This window comes from Trematomus bernacchii, unplaced genomic scaffold (genome assembly GCF_902827165.1).
Source record: "Trematomus bernacchii unplaced genomic scaffold, fTreBer1.1, whole genome shotgun sequence".
NCBI classification, from domain to species: domain Eukaryota; kingdom Metazoa; phylum Chordata; class Actinopteri; order Perciformes; family Nototheniidae; genus Trematomus; species Trematomus bernacchii.
In genome coordinates this window covers 23,818-41,239 of record NW_022988131.1, presented here as the reverse complement: position 1 = coordinate 41,239, position 17,422 = coordinate 23,818, and the positions used below count along the sequence as shown (strand labels likewise).

General features: G+C 41.6%; 1 protein-coding gene across 1 annotated transcript in view; it reads left to right on the top strand.

Moving 5' to 3' along the window:
* The window catches only part of znrf1 (zinc and ring finger 1), a gene marked incomplete at its 3' end in the record, with an annotated part of 54,420 nt that extends 40,468 nt beyond the window's left edge, over positions 1-13,952 (top strand). Inside the window, 1 exon segment of the mRNA XM_034122139.1 lies at positions 13,857-13,952. Coding sequence (XP_033978030.1) covers positions 13,857-13,952 — 96 coding nt within the window.
* Positions 13,953-17,422: the final 3,470 nt, after the last annotated feature.

Below are 17,422 nucleotides of genomic sequence, written 5' to 3'. Positions count from 1 at the left end.
CTTCATATATCTTTTTAAAACTGCCATAATTCCCAAACCCTACATTCCTGAGACATAATTTTTCATGACAAACGTAGGAAAACATCTCGTAGCTTGAAAGATTACAAATAATTAAGCAAAAAATAATTAAACAAAATGCCTCTTGAGGGCATGAAGTGACAAAAACGTTCAACATGTCTCCATTAAAACCCATTGTAATTTCAGGCTGATATTTCCTCACAGTAGCAGCCGCACACCTTTAGTTAAACTGCCAAAAAGGCCACATTATTTACCCGAAAGTACACAAAAATTACACTTCAGATACTCAACTTCCTTGACATGCTTCACGTTTTGAAATTTCACAGATTTCTGTTATCGTTCTTCCACAAAACGTTCACATGTAAGAGGTTTATCTCTCATTCAGAACAATGCAAACCTTTGATCTCTACAGAGCTCGTTAGCTCAATTATAAACACCTGTGTAATGGAACACGATGATGTCATCACTGCAACTGACAGCAGTCAGTTCTAACTGTTCATTTCATACTCACACACACACACTCTCTCTCTCACAAACTCTCTCTCTCTCTGCCACACACAGACTCTCTCTCTCTCTCTCTCTCTCTCTCTCTCTCGCTCTCTCTCACAATGTTCCAAACGGCCCAAAACTTCACAGGTTTGGTAACGATGCAGCCATCAACGCATCTAAGCGTATTATGGGGTGTGATCAAATGCCGTTGCCATGGCGACAGACTACTCGCCATGAAACACGATGTCGCTGTAAGTCCAATGGACACGGTCCAATCGTCCCCCAATCTTCACTTGTATATCACCGGTCCATGCCTCAACAGCTCTACGCCAAATTTGAAATCTCACCATATGCCGTTTCCATGGAAACGCATCCCTCGCCATAAAACACGATGTCCCTTTAACTCCTATGAAAATGTTCAAAAAGTGCTAAAAATGCACATGTGTACTAACAGTCCAGCCGTGAAGACGTCTACAAGACAGTTTGGAGATTTCTTCAAATGCCGTTGCCATGGCAACACAATGCTCGCCATGAAACACGGTTTTCTCATAACTTCAGTGAAAATGCTTCAAACGGCCCAAAACTTCACAGGTTTGTTAACGATGCAGCCATCAACGCATCTAAGTGTATTATGGGGTGTCATCAAATGCCGTTGCCATGGCGACAGACAACTCGCCATGAAGCACGATGTCGCTGTAAGTCCAATGGAAACGGTCCGATCGCCCCCCAAACTTCGCTTGTATATCACCGGTCCAGCCCTCAACAGCTCTACGTCAATTATGGGGTTTCTTCAAATGCCGTTGCCATGGCAACACAATGCTCGCCATGAAACACGGTTTTCTCATAACTTCAGTGAAAATGTTCCAAACGGCCCAAAACTTCACAGGTTTGGTAACGATGCAGCCATCAACGCATCTAAGCGTATTATGGGGTGTCATCAAATGCCGTTGCCATGGCGACAGATCATTCGCCATCAAGTTAGTTCAAAAGGTTGCAGTTAAAATATTCTGCTGCTTTTCCAAGCCTTTTTACTTTCTTTTCTTCACTCATCACACATTCAAGCCCCCAGTGTTCATGTATCATTTCAATCTAAATTCTTCACTTTCTTCTTACACATTACATTTCAGCATAGCAGTTTAGCGTCAGCTTTTCAGCATAAAGCATTCCCACTAGCAATTTCTTCAGGAATTGCATTCTCTAGTTTAATTTAATGTTCCTCAATAAATGTATGCATGTTTTTTCACCTGGTAACACCACACATAAGACTGTAATATAAGAATGAGTCAGGGTTCGGAGGTAAAAGCCTTTAAATAGCATTAGGATGCAATGAGCTACAAGCTAATGGACATATTCTCAAATTAAGTCAAGCATTTGTTTCAAACTTTTACTTTACAGTTTAGATGTATTGATTGATAAATGATATGGTAATGTGTAATGAAAAATAGGACAACTGAACCTGCGGTTTCCCTCTAAAGCTATCCATTGAGATAATGACCTACTCCTTTCCTCATAATCGTGCTATCCAGTTAGCAGTGGTAACATGCAGAGCTTTAGTCAACCAGCATGCTTCAGTCTAGCATGGCCAATTTAGATAGGGCTAAAAGTCAGTTACGTTAGCTACCATAATGTTATCATCATGATTGGTAATTCAGTAAAACAGGCATTAAACCCGAATCCAGATAGATTAGTCTCTCATTAAGTGAATCAAAGGTCTAAATGACAGTGGGCCTGATGGTAGGTAACAAGAAACTGAATGCTGGTTGACAGTAGCTCTGCATGCTACCACTGCTAACTGTATAATCTAAGATTGTTATAAGAGGGTACGTCACTATCTGGAGGGAAAGCTTCAGCAGGACACTGAACACTGAAGTCAAACTGGGTTAAAAATGTTCAGTTTGTCATTGCTTCCTACACTGTACCGTCACTGTAAATGAAGTAGCCATAAGGACTCTTAGCATTATCTCCTTCCTTCCGTAAAGGATGGTCTGGTACCCTAAGCTAAAGGAGAGAATAAAGGAAGAATTGAAGCTCCTTACAATTATCTAGAGAATTCAAACAGCTTAACATGGATGCCAGTTAGGTACTTGCAGGTCATTTCACTCCGTTAGCATCCTTCCTTAGCAAGTAAATGAGATGAAGGTGCTTGGGGAAGGTCAAGACACCTGCTGAATGTGTTTTTTTGGGGGGTATCTGCATGGTATATGGTTGGAGGTTGGCAGGTCTGTGGAGTGAGCCGAAGTTGGAGACAGGACATACAAAGCCAATGCCAATATATATACTGTTGTTGATTTCTAGCCGAATTAGTATTTGTTATTTTTTTAAGTGATGAGTTAATTGACCTATATTCACCTAAGCATTTTTCCACTTGAGGTAAGAGAGCGTACTGTAACTCCCTATCCGACAGAGACTGTTTTAAGACCCCGATCTGCTGTTGGAAAAATCCAAGGAACAAAGATATATGACAATGTTCTGCCAAAATAAATGTTTTTCCATCAAGTGTTGTTACTGGAGCACATCTCGTTTGTGACTGTAGACATTTGGAACCAGTGACTTTAAAGATATGTTTGTGTCCAGATGATCATCTATTGTTAAAATAAATATCATGCATCTTCTGGGTATTCCAGTCTGGTCTTCACCCGTCATACATACTCAATTTGCTTTGCTACATTGTATGACAAATCATCTGTAGGTAAACGTGCTGATCATGTGATGGCTGTCCTGATAAGATCCTGATCCAGTCAGACATTATCATCCCAGTCATGAGCCAGCGTCAGGAAAATCCAAACTGAAAGCATAACAACTGACTTAGCATTTGAGTCATATTTGGGCTTTGATCCCCACCGCTCTCTGAATGTTAATTATTGTATCAGAGCTTAGCACTGCTGTTCTCTGCATCTTTGATTCACTGATGGTGTTCATCACTAAAACATCACACAGGGCTGAAAACAGGATTAACACAACATTCATTGTTGTTCGAGTGTGTGCTCTTGATGTTGAAAAGGAAATACATGAAGCACCTGCAGCCACTAGACACTAATGGCGCGTTTCCACTACAGCGCGGAGCACGGTTTAAGAGGGCTGTGACGTCAGCGGCCCGTTTTTGGTTGCGTTTCCACTTGGCCTAGTACCGGCCGGCGGGTCCTAATTCACAGTTTTTCTGGCCTCATAAAATCGTGGGTCTAGGGCCAGAGACAACGAGGCTGAGTCGGGCTGAGTATGCTAAACTAGAGAGAGAATCGCTGGCAAGGGGGATACAACTACAACAAGATGGACATATTTGACCGTGATTTAATTGTAATACACGTTTCAAAATGATGCCGAAGTAACAACATACTGATACCGGTTAGTAAAAACCATGAATTAATGCTTTGACAAGTCTGCAGACAGACGGCAGGCGAAAAACCTTATAAAATGCGTGTTTTCTAAATAGAGATTGGCTAAGCTAACGCAGTATATGCTCCGACCGTCCACACTCACAACAACGGCCTACACAGACATAAATAAAGCAGCAACTGTATTCGCCATGACACAGGCAGTCTGTGGTTTGTACTTGTTTAACTTTTGTCTAGTTTCTGAACAGATATGAGGAGCTGTGAGCTCTGAGTGCTAACAGCTAACGGCTGTGTTGTTTTTCTGGGGTTCTCATTGAAGATGACGTCACGGCTCCGCCTACACTGCGTTAATATAGATACTACCCCAGTTCCTAAACTGTAATGGAAATGCGCCATAAAGTGAGCCAGTACTAACGAGGCCTAGCCATACCGAGCGAGGCCGTGTAGTGGAAATGCGCCATAACACATGAGCTTTTTGTTTATTTGAATGGATTCCAGATTGAAATGCATTAGGCTACTAGTAACAGTATACATACTTCTCAAGTTTGTGACTTTCTGAACTTCTCTAAATCAAAAATATGATTAAATTAAACATCTGGATTTGGATTGCAATACCCTATTAATGCAGTTAAAGGTGGGGTAGGTAAGTTTGAGAAACCGGCTCGAGATACACTTTTTGTTATATTCAATGGAATGCTCTTAACATCCCGATAGCAATGAATATCTTAAGTGCTTTGACAAAAAATCCATAAAATAATTTCATCTGTGGAAGCCGTAGTACTGTAAAAAGCACGACCAATCATTTTAGCCGGCCCGGCTAAAATAACTGGATGGCCTACCTGCCTGTCAGCCTTCCATCTGTGCACAAACTTATCTCGTGCCCTCATTGGTCATGTGCGCGTTCGTGTGTGTTGGAGGAGGGGCTCTGTAAGGAAGTGGCAGATTTGTTACGGCGGTGTATTTTCAAATTCTAGCGCACTCGAGCTGGTTTGTCCAGAATTACCTACCCCACCTTTAAGCTGCTGAGTAGGAAGTGCTGCTAATTTGTTCTAATAAATCTTAGCATAATAGAAATAGGAACATATTTTTGGTTTGTGGAATGTTGTTTTATTTTTGTAAAATGTAAGCGTTAGCTTTGTCAGTTAGTTGAGTTAGCTTTGCAACACCTGGCAGTTACAGGGTGTTCATGTTAAACAACAACTCCACTTTATGTCAATCTCTTAGTAAACACCAACAAGCGCAGATACTACTACTCCATTATAATGAGGCCAAACACATATATCTTTATCAGCTATCTACAAAACGGCTAACGGATAAAAGTTAACTTCACTTCACTCACCTATACATTCAATATTGTGCTTAAATGCATCCTGTGTAGCCACAGTTAAAATACTAAAGCTAATGTTGCCGTCATGGCTGCTAACGTGCGGCTAACGCTATGCTTACAGCTCCATTAGCCTTATAACGTGTGGAGAAAATGGTCAAATCAAAAAGGCTAAAAGTCAGTGAGGTTACTTTGAGCTAAAGCAGCAGTATTGAGCTCTGTTTCTCTGTGTCCTTGGAGCAGCTGCATTAAGAGGCACCTGCTGAATGTGTTTGTATCGATTGTATTCTGGCTTAATCTGTGGTTAGATGGGCCCACACGGTTTATGAGTGCTTGTTTGGGTATGTGAAACAATTACACAGGATGTTACTGTACCCCAAGGCTTAAAATGCCCACTGAATGTCTAAAAGAAAAAAGGTGCACGGCACCACTGGGAAAGGTAATAGATTCAAACTGATTTTATTTTTGTTCTTTTGCCAGAAGATATAATTAAGGTTTTGAGTTTTATTTTTCATTGTTCCCTGTAAACTACTTTACAGGTGACAGTGCCAAACATTGCCAAGCCAAGTATGATTAATATGGTTAGGTTCATTCATTACATTTTTCTCCATTCCCTCCCTCCTTTGGACATTGTTTCAGCATTTATGACGAGTTATATGTTGACTGATGTAGTCCATATTAAACTGTGTTTTAGTATTAAATTAAGGCTGAGAAATACTTATAAATAGACATATTTTTGAATTCCTAATTAAACTTGTGTAAGCTGTAGACACTAATGTGGTAATGCAACAAAGAGCAGCATAGTTGTAGGAGTCTATATGTGGCTTTTCATACGCAGTTCGGAAACATTTGATGGAGTAGAATCATTTGAGCTTAAACTTCCTCCAGCGATAATTTGGTTTTAAGAAAGGAGTCAAACAAATAGCATGAAAATATATTTTATAGCAATGAATACAAAACAACAACAATATACTGTATAATACGTAGAGGTTAATGCCAGTGTCAATGTTGTCATTGTCACTTATATCATCACTATTGATTGAGTGAAAATACAATACAACTTTAAGGTTAGCAGCATATTTTTTGTACAATTACACAAGATATTGGCGTTTTATTGCCAAAAATAACCAATTGATGATGAAGAGCAGGATAAAAACACATCTCATCTTGTTTTGCCCTTTACATCCTGATGACGATGCAGAAACATATTTCAGTGTGTAACATAACCTCGTAAAAATACTGCATGCGGTCTAATGACGTCACCTGCAGTCCACAGTGATGGGGGTCAAGACAAATATTTTAGAGAAACCTGCCAATCTGACTAAAACCACATCTGCATGATGCAGGATTACTGGCACAAGTTGCTTAAATACACACCGCTGGTGCGTACTCTTACGACACACACATCCAGATCTCACATAGACACCACTATACTTAATTTATGATCGGGTCCTATGATTTATTGTTGTCCCTATTTGACCTCATGCGCTCCTTGAATATGAAAAGTCCTCAAGGATTTGTGGTGTATGGTTGAGTCGAAGGCAAAGAGGCGCACACACACACAACACAAAACAAACAAACACACACACCACACACACACACACACACACACACACACACACACACACACACACACAAACACACACACTCACACACACACACACACACACACACACACACATGTACACACACATGTACACACACATGTACACACACACACACACACACACACACACACACACACACACACACACACACACCACACACACCCACACACACACACACACACCACACACACACACGCACCTCCCTGAGTGGTCCTGCTCGACCGTGTATCATAACCCTTCATTTGTCCTCAGATGCACCTTTCTCACCTTCCTTCCTTCCACCTTCCTCACCTCCTTTTCACTCATTTCCTCCTCCTCCTCCTCCTCCCTCTGCTCGTCCCTATGGAGCATCTGAAAATAGAAGCCAAGGGAAAAGTGGGTCAGGTGCTACTGTATGTGGAAGACGGTGGGGGGGAAAAGTGAATTTGTCTGTGTGAAACCTGACATATTGTAAAACTACCTTTGTACCTCAGATTTTAAGGAATGTTTTCATGAAGACGGCCATTTTCCGAGAGCTGGAATAATGAAGTTAGCGTCACATACTGTACCTCACACACTGCAGGTTTGCAGCATTTTTCAGTCAAATATGACCCCCTTTCTCATGGAAATAAATAAATTAGAGACACATAGTTTACACCCACTAATATATGAATTATTTTGCCATTTAAAGGTCGTTAAAAGGTTACAACACTATAATTATTTAGTCTTTCGGTCTAAAACCCAAAGATGATGTAAAATCGACTTAAGGAACTTGCTGAAGAATCTAGGACAGGAGAATGAAATACATTTTTTCAATTGCCTTTCATTCATTCTCATTAGAGACAAGCTCTCGGGTACTGAACATAAATGCCTGAAAAGTACATATATGCTTAGATGCCCGTTTAGGGAGTAAGTTCTATTAGTTGGTTCTTGAACTCTGCTCCACCTCTGGGGCTTAAAGAGAGGTCAGGCTATTATCAAATGTAAAGTTGTCAAAGTTGTGTAAGTCAAAACTATACCTTCCTTTGTAGGAGCGGACTGGCCATCTGTGTGTTCTGGAGAATCACAGAACGGCCTGCAGTGCAGGTTTTTTTTCCTTTAAGTTGCACTGACAGACGATAGCTCTAATGTAAACGTTTGGTTCTTACTCACTAAAGCCCCGGCCAGACGAGGACGATAACGGTCGTATCTGCTACAGTTCACTATCAGATAGACGGTTCGGCCACACGAGGCCGACATGGAAACGCAGAAAACGATAACGATAACGGTTCCCAAGGTGGGTAGATCTGCAAACGAAACGCTCTGGGGGGCCAAACGGCTCCGTGTTTACGCCTATACGATCATTTCCTGATAACGTTGAAGCAATAGCCCCGCCTCTCCCCACCTCTCCTGCTCAGAGATCAGCTGCTGGGCTGTCAGAAGAGGGGTAGGAAAAGAGAGGCTCCGTTTTTTATTCTTATATGATTATATAGAGTCGTTATTCATTTGTTTTAAAGCTCAATAAATAACAAAGAAGACCTCTGACCGGCACTTTTCTAATTTTGTCCGGAAGATTTAAACTTTAATGGACATGTTGACCGGCGAAAAAAAATCTAACTGAAACTCTGCTGCACGGTCCCCTCGTCCCTTGGAAGAGGCGGAGAGGTGGGTGTTTGTCATCTGCTGGTGGACTAACCGGAGAGAATTACAGTGCTCGTCTGGGGGAGGGAGAAAAAGAGCCAGAGCGTCCACAGCGGAGAATAAACAGAAGGGCAACCATGGCAACCATGCGCGGGAAGTCTTCTTCGCTGCTTTTGTGGCAGGAGTACAGCGCCACTTACAGGCCTGGCATATGTACTAAAGCGTCTCCAGCGCTTTCGAGCGGTCTCGTATGAACTGACACGTTTCTGGTGCCTGTTGCGTGTGGACGGAAGACTTTTTTGATAACGATTGCGGTCCGTTTGCGTTATCGTCCTCGTGTGGCCGGGGCTTAAGTAAAGATATCTTCGATTTCAGATAAGGCATTTTGACACCGCTGTTTCTATTGCATTTCCATGGCTAGTGCTGCCAGAGTGCACCAGATCAACACAATGGGCCTTTCTTTTTCTGAGGAAATACAGTATTTGCAGCAGGCCTGCCCCTCCCTACACGCAGATCACGCAGACTGCGTGGGGCCTCATCTTGCAGAGGGGGCCTCATCTTATGCGCAAATGTGGCGCAATTATGCGCTCAGGCACCGGCGCTAACAGTTCACGAGCGAGCTCCACTAGCTAAATCACTGCAATGCCCCTTTAAGTTCAAGCACATTTTTCTATAGCCTTTTATTGAAAATACATTTCTGAGGATAAAGATAGATAAAGGACACAAAGCGATGACGATAAACTGATAGACGTTCAGGAGTACTTAGCACCACCAAACTACAAAGTGTGAAAGAAGAAACACCTCCCTGGGAATACATCGTTCCAAACAGGAAAAAACTGGAAAGGAAAAGGAGAACCCCTTGTGATGTTGCTGCTTCTATATATGTAAATCTCACTATAACTCCACATGACTGGAGCACATACGGGAGTCCCCAGATGCTATAATCATAGCTACCTCCCCTATAATCTTCTACCTAATCAGTGAAAACCCACCCACTCGACCATCTTTTTGAAAGCTGGTTTGTACCTTAACTTTGCTAGTGAGAATGTTTTGGTAATTGTGGCATCAAAGTGATCCCTCCCTCTGCTCAGAATCCAGCACTGATCACAAGACTCCCTCATCACAGAGCGGTTTTCTCTGTTTTCATTTATGTGTAAACTCATCTCATGTGGCCCAGTGGCTGATCTAATTACCTGCTATGTGTTAAACTAATAATGTTAGGCCTAATGGGTCCCATCAAAACAACACAGGAGGGGGCGACTGAGACACATCCACCATTAAAAAACAACCAAGATAGTGTGGAAATGTTCTAAATACATCAAGATATAATAATGTCACCATATTTCCTCTATTACTCCTGTTATAATTACTTATTTGTGAATTAAACCTATAGAGTGGTGCAGTAATGAGTTATTTCCGAAGGCCTACTCGCAGTGTTTCCGTCAGGGGGGCGTCTTGCCGTCATTTGATGGCCTTATTCAGCTCGGAACGGCCTGAACTCAAGCCGAGGGTGTCCAATAAAAAAGATTGCTTGAAAAGGAAAAAGGACAAGGACATCCCTCTGTTGGAGGGGCAAAGGATTGGGATTCTTTTCGGAGTATTGAACCCACGGTGCCTGCCACAGGACAACACGGAACTTGCGCGATTTGGATGCGATGAGCGGTGGAGCATGCGCGTGAACTGCGAGCGCCGGAGCCTCGCAGCGACGAAACTGAGGCTCCGTGGTAAACTGTGGTAAAAAGAGCCGGCTCTTCTTCTTAGTGAGACGAGCCAAATGATTCGGCTCACTAAAAAGAGCCGTAATTCCCATCACTAACGTAAAGAGATATTATCTACTATAAGGGACGGCTCAATTCAAAATTCAAGTCACGTGACTCTCTCTCGGGTGGACGCCCTCTCAGCCCTGGTCTGGCGGAAACACTGCCTACTCGGATGCTAGCATCACAAGGCCTCCCTCAATAATAGGCAATGGAATTTCTTCATTGGGTGTTGGACTATGGCATAAAATACAATCCTCGGCAACAATGTAAGTTACACATTTTGTTCAGCAGGATATTCTCCACATATAAACAACACTTCTGGCAAACACCATGGTAAAAAGCTGACGTGAGGCTTTAACCTGTTAAGCCCGATTGCCCCCGCCGGCGGCAAAACACAACAATTTTCACGAAACTGTGTCTCAGGGCTTCTTAATATTTAACAACCTATTAATGTGTCATACCCACTTAACGGGAAGAACCTCAGCTAACTGACGATATGAACAATTTTGACCTAAACAAAACACAAGTCTAAAGCCAAGCCTCTGAATCAGCACTAAGCGAAAGGGTGCTAACGCACTTAGCACATAACTCACGGTAGCAATATTTTATACTTCATGCAATCTGCACAAACTAGATATCATATGAAAGCTGATATTCCACAGATTCCATTGGTATAACTATCATCACTGTGCGACCAAAGCTCGCGGCAGCGAAGGCAAGCAAAGACAACACACAACTTCACTTTACAGTGCCAAAACGGCAAATACGTCTTACCTTTACTGTTTTCTGATCAAAAGTTGTGTTCAATGGCATTAAAACGCATATAAACGCTGCTGAAGGTTAATACAATGTCTCTGTGTCACTTTGAAATGATAACTGATAATCCATCATAACATTTATGGAATTAAACTTATTTTTCATATAGAGTGTAATGGAGCTTCCGGTTTTGGGCAAACTGCGTGCGCATCACTCTCAATCCTCAATGGTAATGTTTAGATGGATTTAGGAACTTCCCCTCGATTCTATTGGCCCTAATGGTTCAAAAGAGCCAAAATCAACCAATGACCCCAGAGGTGAGTCCGCCTGGACCTACTTTTTCTAAACCTCTCTGAAAAGGTCAAATTTCACTTGTTTTGCATCAATCTTGATACAGGGTACTTATTATATGTCCTAGTTTGGATTCCTAAAGCTTTTTGTCTACTATCCCATCATTCAAGGGTGGTTTTCACTATAAGTAATGGTTTTGTTTTGGACGGAAACTATAATTTAAATTGTTTTACTATGTTCAATCTGAATTTACTTTAAAATGAAAACATATATATTGATTCTGACTTTTCTACATCCAACTCACAGGTGTATCATTGCTTTGTGAAAAAAGATTATTAATTTACCCCTTTTAAAAGTGAAGATATAGTCATTTGTTCAGGGCATGTCATTTTCGAGCCTGAAACCTGAAAAACAGGCTCAGGGCTTAACAGGTTAATGGCTCTGTTGGTATACAATATTTGATTCAAAAGACAGGTAGAAATAATGTAATAACTCCATCCACATTGACTTTAAGTTCACAGTGGATTTTTTTTGTATCAGTCTGCAGCAGGTTGTAGCTGTGTTTAAAGCCAAAAGAAGAAATGTAAAACATCCCGAACATTGAACGGTTTTTAATTTCATTGTTTGACCAGAACATGACTTCTCAAAGCCTGTTAGGTCCAGCCTGGCTGGGCTCTATATCGTAATATCCTCACCTAGTTTATCATGCTCTGTCAGATGGGATCCAGAGACCCTGTAGAAAAACAGCAACACTTAAGTGGTCTGCAGATCGGTCATTTATCACCAGGGCTCCTAGGCTCCGAGACTTTAGATCAGCTCTTTAGAAGCTAAATGTTTAACATCATTTATATCAGAAACACATTATTTTCCTTTTTTTATAATAATACATTTACCCTTAATGAAATGATGCTTTGTCATTTTCAGCGGTGGAAGATATGTTAATTAAGTAAAAGTGGAAATACTACAATACTCAGTTACAGGTAAATATCCTGCATTTAAAATCTGAGTGTTGGCATCAAAATATACTTAAAGTACCAAAAGCCGACGCTTATTCCTCGTGTCTATCACTCCCTGCCGTCAATTTTTTTCACATACACAGCGAAAAGATTGTTCTGCTCTGGTTTTGTGTTTCTGCCATCTCCGTTGCTCAGCCGATTATGTTTGGCTGCTGTTTAGCTCCTAGCCTCTGCCGTCCTGCCATTAGCAAAACGAGCTCACCGCCGTGCTCTGCTATCCATGGAATCCCCGCTCCGGAATACCCCGACTGGGCTCCTCTCTGCCACGCTCCCAGGACTATCCACGAATCCTCCCTCAGTCCTGCCATCTCAACTGGGCTGTTTTCCATCACCGCTGCTGAGGTTCGAGGTCCGGTTTCTACCAGGCTAATGGTGCTAGCTGCTAGCTGGCTCGCTGTTCTTCCCACATGCCCCACCCCGGAACCTGTGGTCTTCAGACTCTGGCCTGCTTACCACCCCCCGCACCAACCTGCGAACCTTCGGGGACAGAGCCTTCAGTGTGGCAGCCCCCACCCTCTGGAACGCTCTCCCTGCGGAGATCCGCAACATCCCCACGCTTGACGCCTTCAAAAGGGCCCTCAAGTCCCATCTGTTTGCCAAGGCTTTCGGCCCCTAATCTATTTGTTGTTTTGTCTGTCTAACTGTTTGTCTGACTGCCTTTTGTTTTTGTTATGTTTGTTTCTACTCCTGTTCTTCTTTGTAAAGCGACCTTGGGTCTCATGAAAGGCGCTATATAAATCCAAGTTATTATTATTATTATTATTAAAAGTAAAAGTACTCATTGTGTGCAATAGCTCAATTCAGAATCATGTATATTAAATTACTGGATTATTATTTTTGATTAATTAATGTATTCATCACAGCTGGTATAAGTGAAGCTACTTTTAATTACTTTATAAACTACTGATGGATATCTTAAGCTTAGCTAAAAAATCAGTATATGTAAAGTAGCTAGTAACTAAGTACAATATTGGCTTCTAAAATGTTGTGGAGTAGAATAATAAAGTAGCATTCTATTCTTACAAAAGATGTATTTACCTTTGGGTGTGGCCGGTGGAGTGCAGTTCCCACAGATTTGTATGTGATGTTTTTTGCCAGATTTATTTTGTGTGAAAATCACAAGAAATGCCAGGCTCATGAAGAAAAACCAAAAGAGGATGAATTGTGGTTGAATCAATGTATACCACACTGTGCAGCACTCACGATCACACAAGTCAGCAGTCTGGTATTAACCTCCGGTAATTGTTCCAGACTCGGAGATTGTAAAAAATGATTATGTGGACGATTGTATGCAGGGAAAAAATCCATTCAAACAATGATATTCTTAAGTTCTTTACTTGCATGGTTTGTGCAAACAAATCAATCTATAGTAAGGTGTTTTAATTAATATGTATAGGGGGGTTATAGTTTCAATAGACATTTCATTTCTTTAGGGTGAGATGGACATTATATTGAAATCTAAACTACTTCTTAGCATCGCAGTCACATGTCCCGCACAAACACACTCTTTGTCCCACATTTGTTGGCACCTGGTCACAATAACTTCAATACATTTCACCACTGGTCATTTTCTTAAAGGCTGTCAGTTACATGTGCTATTCAATTTGACAACTACTTATTTTAGAGATATATCATTAATATCTCTGCTCTTCTGTTCTTCTTAGGATTCAAGTGTCCTGTCTGCTCCAAGTCTGTGGCGTCCAATGAAATGGAAGTTCACTTCATCATGTGTCTAAGCAAGCCCCGCCTCTCCTACAATGGTAAGAAATGCCAATGTCTTTTTCTGAGGTTCCTTTTCTTTACATGACAAAAGCTACAACCGGTGCACAGGAAATTCTTATAAGTAATCAAGTGATAAACCCCTTAGTTTTTACTTTTTACGTATTTATTCACAATAGTGTGAAAAGTCTCCTGACCCTGCTGCTCAGCTGATTAATATTCACGACAAGGTTGGAGGGTGCAAAGACTGATGCATGTTGTCAAGCTAGTCATTCTAAACCATGATAAATATAATGGCAGGAAATGGAGAAAATCACAAACATTTAGGGAATGAGGTTACACAACTTTACATATTCCTTCATGAAAATACAATACACAGTGGAAGCTGCTCCAGGAAGTGCGCCGTGCGTCGAAACAAATGTTTGTAATGGCCAAACGGTACAACTTCAGTGTCAGTCTGTGACGTCATTTTGCTGCCCTCATGGATTGGAGGTGGGGCGTAAGGAAAATGCAGTGCAATTGGATGCGGAGGATCCCTGGAAGATTTGTGTTCTTAAAAGTCAGGTCAATTTGGCTTCATGCGCCACTGATCAACTTTCAACTGGGCCCCAACCCTGTATCCAGTTCTCTTTATACATTTATCGATGTTCCCGGTCCCTTCTGAGGCCGTTATGGCTGTGTTTACTTTTAAATAACAGGTTTAATTGTGCTTTAAGCCAACAGTGCATAGCATGGTGACTACAGTGTAGACAGAGGAAGCATCACATATCCCATTTCTGGGGCGCGTTAACAAGAGATTAGCTGTTGACATCATTTTGATGCAACAACAGATTGAAATCATACATTGGTGTAAGGACTTTCAAGACATCTGCTTCAAACTGCTGCATAGTTCACTATAATAAGCAAATCATTCATCAAGAAATCAAGAAAAGGTTTGATGAACTAACAATATGTCTGAGTTCAGGGGTTTAGAATATAACATTTGAATGGCTCATGCACAGTTTGGTCATACAGACAGAGTTTACCAGCGTTAACCTTGAAGATCGATGCTCAGCGTGTTCTCTCCACGTCACACAGCTGTGTCACCAGGCATGTCAGGCTCTTTTATTTTGCTTTATTGATCGTCTGCAGAGCTGTGTGTGTCCGCTCATCCCTCACTGTCTCTGCACACTGCCCTCTCTCCTCTGCCACCACTCCGGGACCACTGATCTATTACTCCTTGGTATATTTCATATTCTCTGGGCAAAACACCTGCCAGTTGTATGGAATCCTTTAGGAATGCTATACATATTTGGGAATTTGTCCAATCAACTAATGAACAATGAGATGCCAAAATCCCTGTGTGCCTGGTAGATTATTGGATCACTGGCTAGTGTGCTTACAATATTTTTAAGGTAATATTATGTCCAAGTTTTCATCACTTGTAAGGTACATAGTACATCTACACTGTAGCGGACTCTAAGGACATAATTGACCATTATCTGTGGTTTGACACCAGCAATCAACTGATGTACCTTTTCTGTGATGTTTTATCTTCACACTAACACAGTAACAGTTGGGAGCTTATGTTAAGAATAACGTTCAGGCTCATGGTGAAGTCATGGTGAAGACAGAGGCTCATGGTAAAGCCCTCGGTGCATCCTTGTCAGCCCAAAAAGTCTGGAAGTCATCAAAGGAAACGTTGTTCTCAGATATATCCTGGTGCAGCCCTGTTTCACTGAAGCACATTAAACTACACTCTTGATCATCTGTCTGCCTCCTAGCTTAAGCCCTCAGCTCTTCCATTCATTAGCCAGTGATCTGACATTGCCCATGCCATGATGAGAGGCGGAGACAAATATCAAATATTCTCCATAAATCTAGACCGAGCTCTCCTCCTATGTCTCTTCTGTTTACTTTGCATCCTCCGAGTCCTTCTCCAGATTTCAGTGGGGATAGCCGTTGTTCTGACTACCATGCTAGCCTGCTTTAGCGGATCAGCTGTTCCTGGTCTAAACAGGGCAGCCATGGGGTTACTGCTAACAACTCAATGGAGAAATAACAAACCAAATCTCTCTATATATAAAGTTTAGAGAGGGCACAGCTTAATAAGATACTGTTAGTAGTTACTGATAGAAAAATAACAGGTAAAAGCTTGAACATAGTACAAATCTTTTGTAGCAGGAGCGCCTGCAACCGGCTGCATGCATACTACTGTATAATATGTTCTGCTGTACTAATAAACTACACACTTTTTGCAGTGTGTATCCTCCTCTCAGAATGTATTTTTTAAGTGGATCTTTTCCTTATGCTCTGATGTCTGAATCACATTAAGAATAGAACTTCTCATAGCCAATATGGACAGTAGGTTTAAATACAAAATAGAGTGCTGTTTCAAGTTGAAAAATATGTCCTTTATAGTCTAGCAGCAAGTCCTCAACATTACATGTTACTTGTTAGATGCTTTTATCCAAAGCGACTTACATACTCAATACTGTGGACAATCCCCACAGGAGCAATTTGGGGTGAAGTGTCTCAGGGACACAACGACATGCTGACTGCAGTGGGGTTTGAACCTGTGCTCCCCTGATCTGAACACCAACGCTCTATCCACTGCGCCACACGCCTTAACAAAGGCTTTAGTTTTCGAGATACCCCTACCTGAGGTAGAACAAATGACAACAATGATTTTTCTTATCTTTAGGGTCTCCCATTAATGAAATTGATTCTTGTCAAATTTTATTTTGGGGGAAAAAATGTTTTTTGGGTTGTTCTTTAGAACTACCCCAATCCCTGAAAAAGAGCCAAATTAGACCAGGCCGAATATGGGAAAGGTGACAAAAAAGCCCATAACTTGAGAATGACCACTCTTTTCCTCTTCAGATTTGCTGAGGTATGAACCAGGTGGCTGTCCTACATCACCAAATAGTCAGACAATTATTTACCTAAAGAAATACTGAATTATAGTCCTGTAAACTTAGCTTTAGTTTAGACGGAAATTGTACTTTTTGGTGATACTAACAGATCATACCACTAAAATGACCAGGAGGGACGATGTCAGTGTGCTGAGTGACAAACATGATGCATGTTTATGGTCACTCTGTGTCCAAAGTGATACTTAGGGCTAGAAATGTGCAGAAAGAGTCAATAACGCTGCTGCAGACACAACTTCCTCTCTACAGTATGTTTCCTTGAGCAGGCTGCTGTTTTAATTAGGGAATGGACTACAACTCCTGGTTGCCTGGAGACACATGATTGACACGTCCATGTCTGTTTGTCGCCCCCAGCAACTCTTTGATTGACAGTCACTAGTTTGACTCAGCACTGTCCACATATACGTCTGCTCTGGAGCCTGAAGGTCACCTTGTAGAAGTCTGTGTGTGTGTGTGTGTGTGTGTGTGTGTGTGTGTGTGTGTGTGTGTGTGTGTGTGTGTGTGTGTGTGTGTGTGTGTGTGTGTGTGTGTGTGTGTGTGTGTGTGTGTGTGTGTGTGTGTGTGTGTGTGTGTGTGTGTGTGTGTGTGTGTGTGTGTGT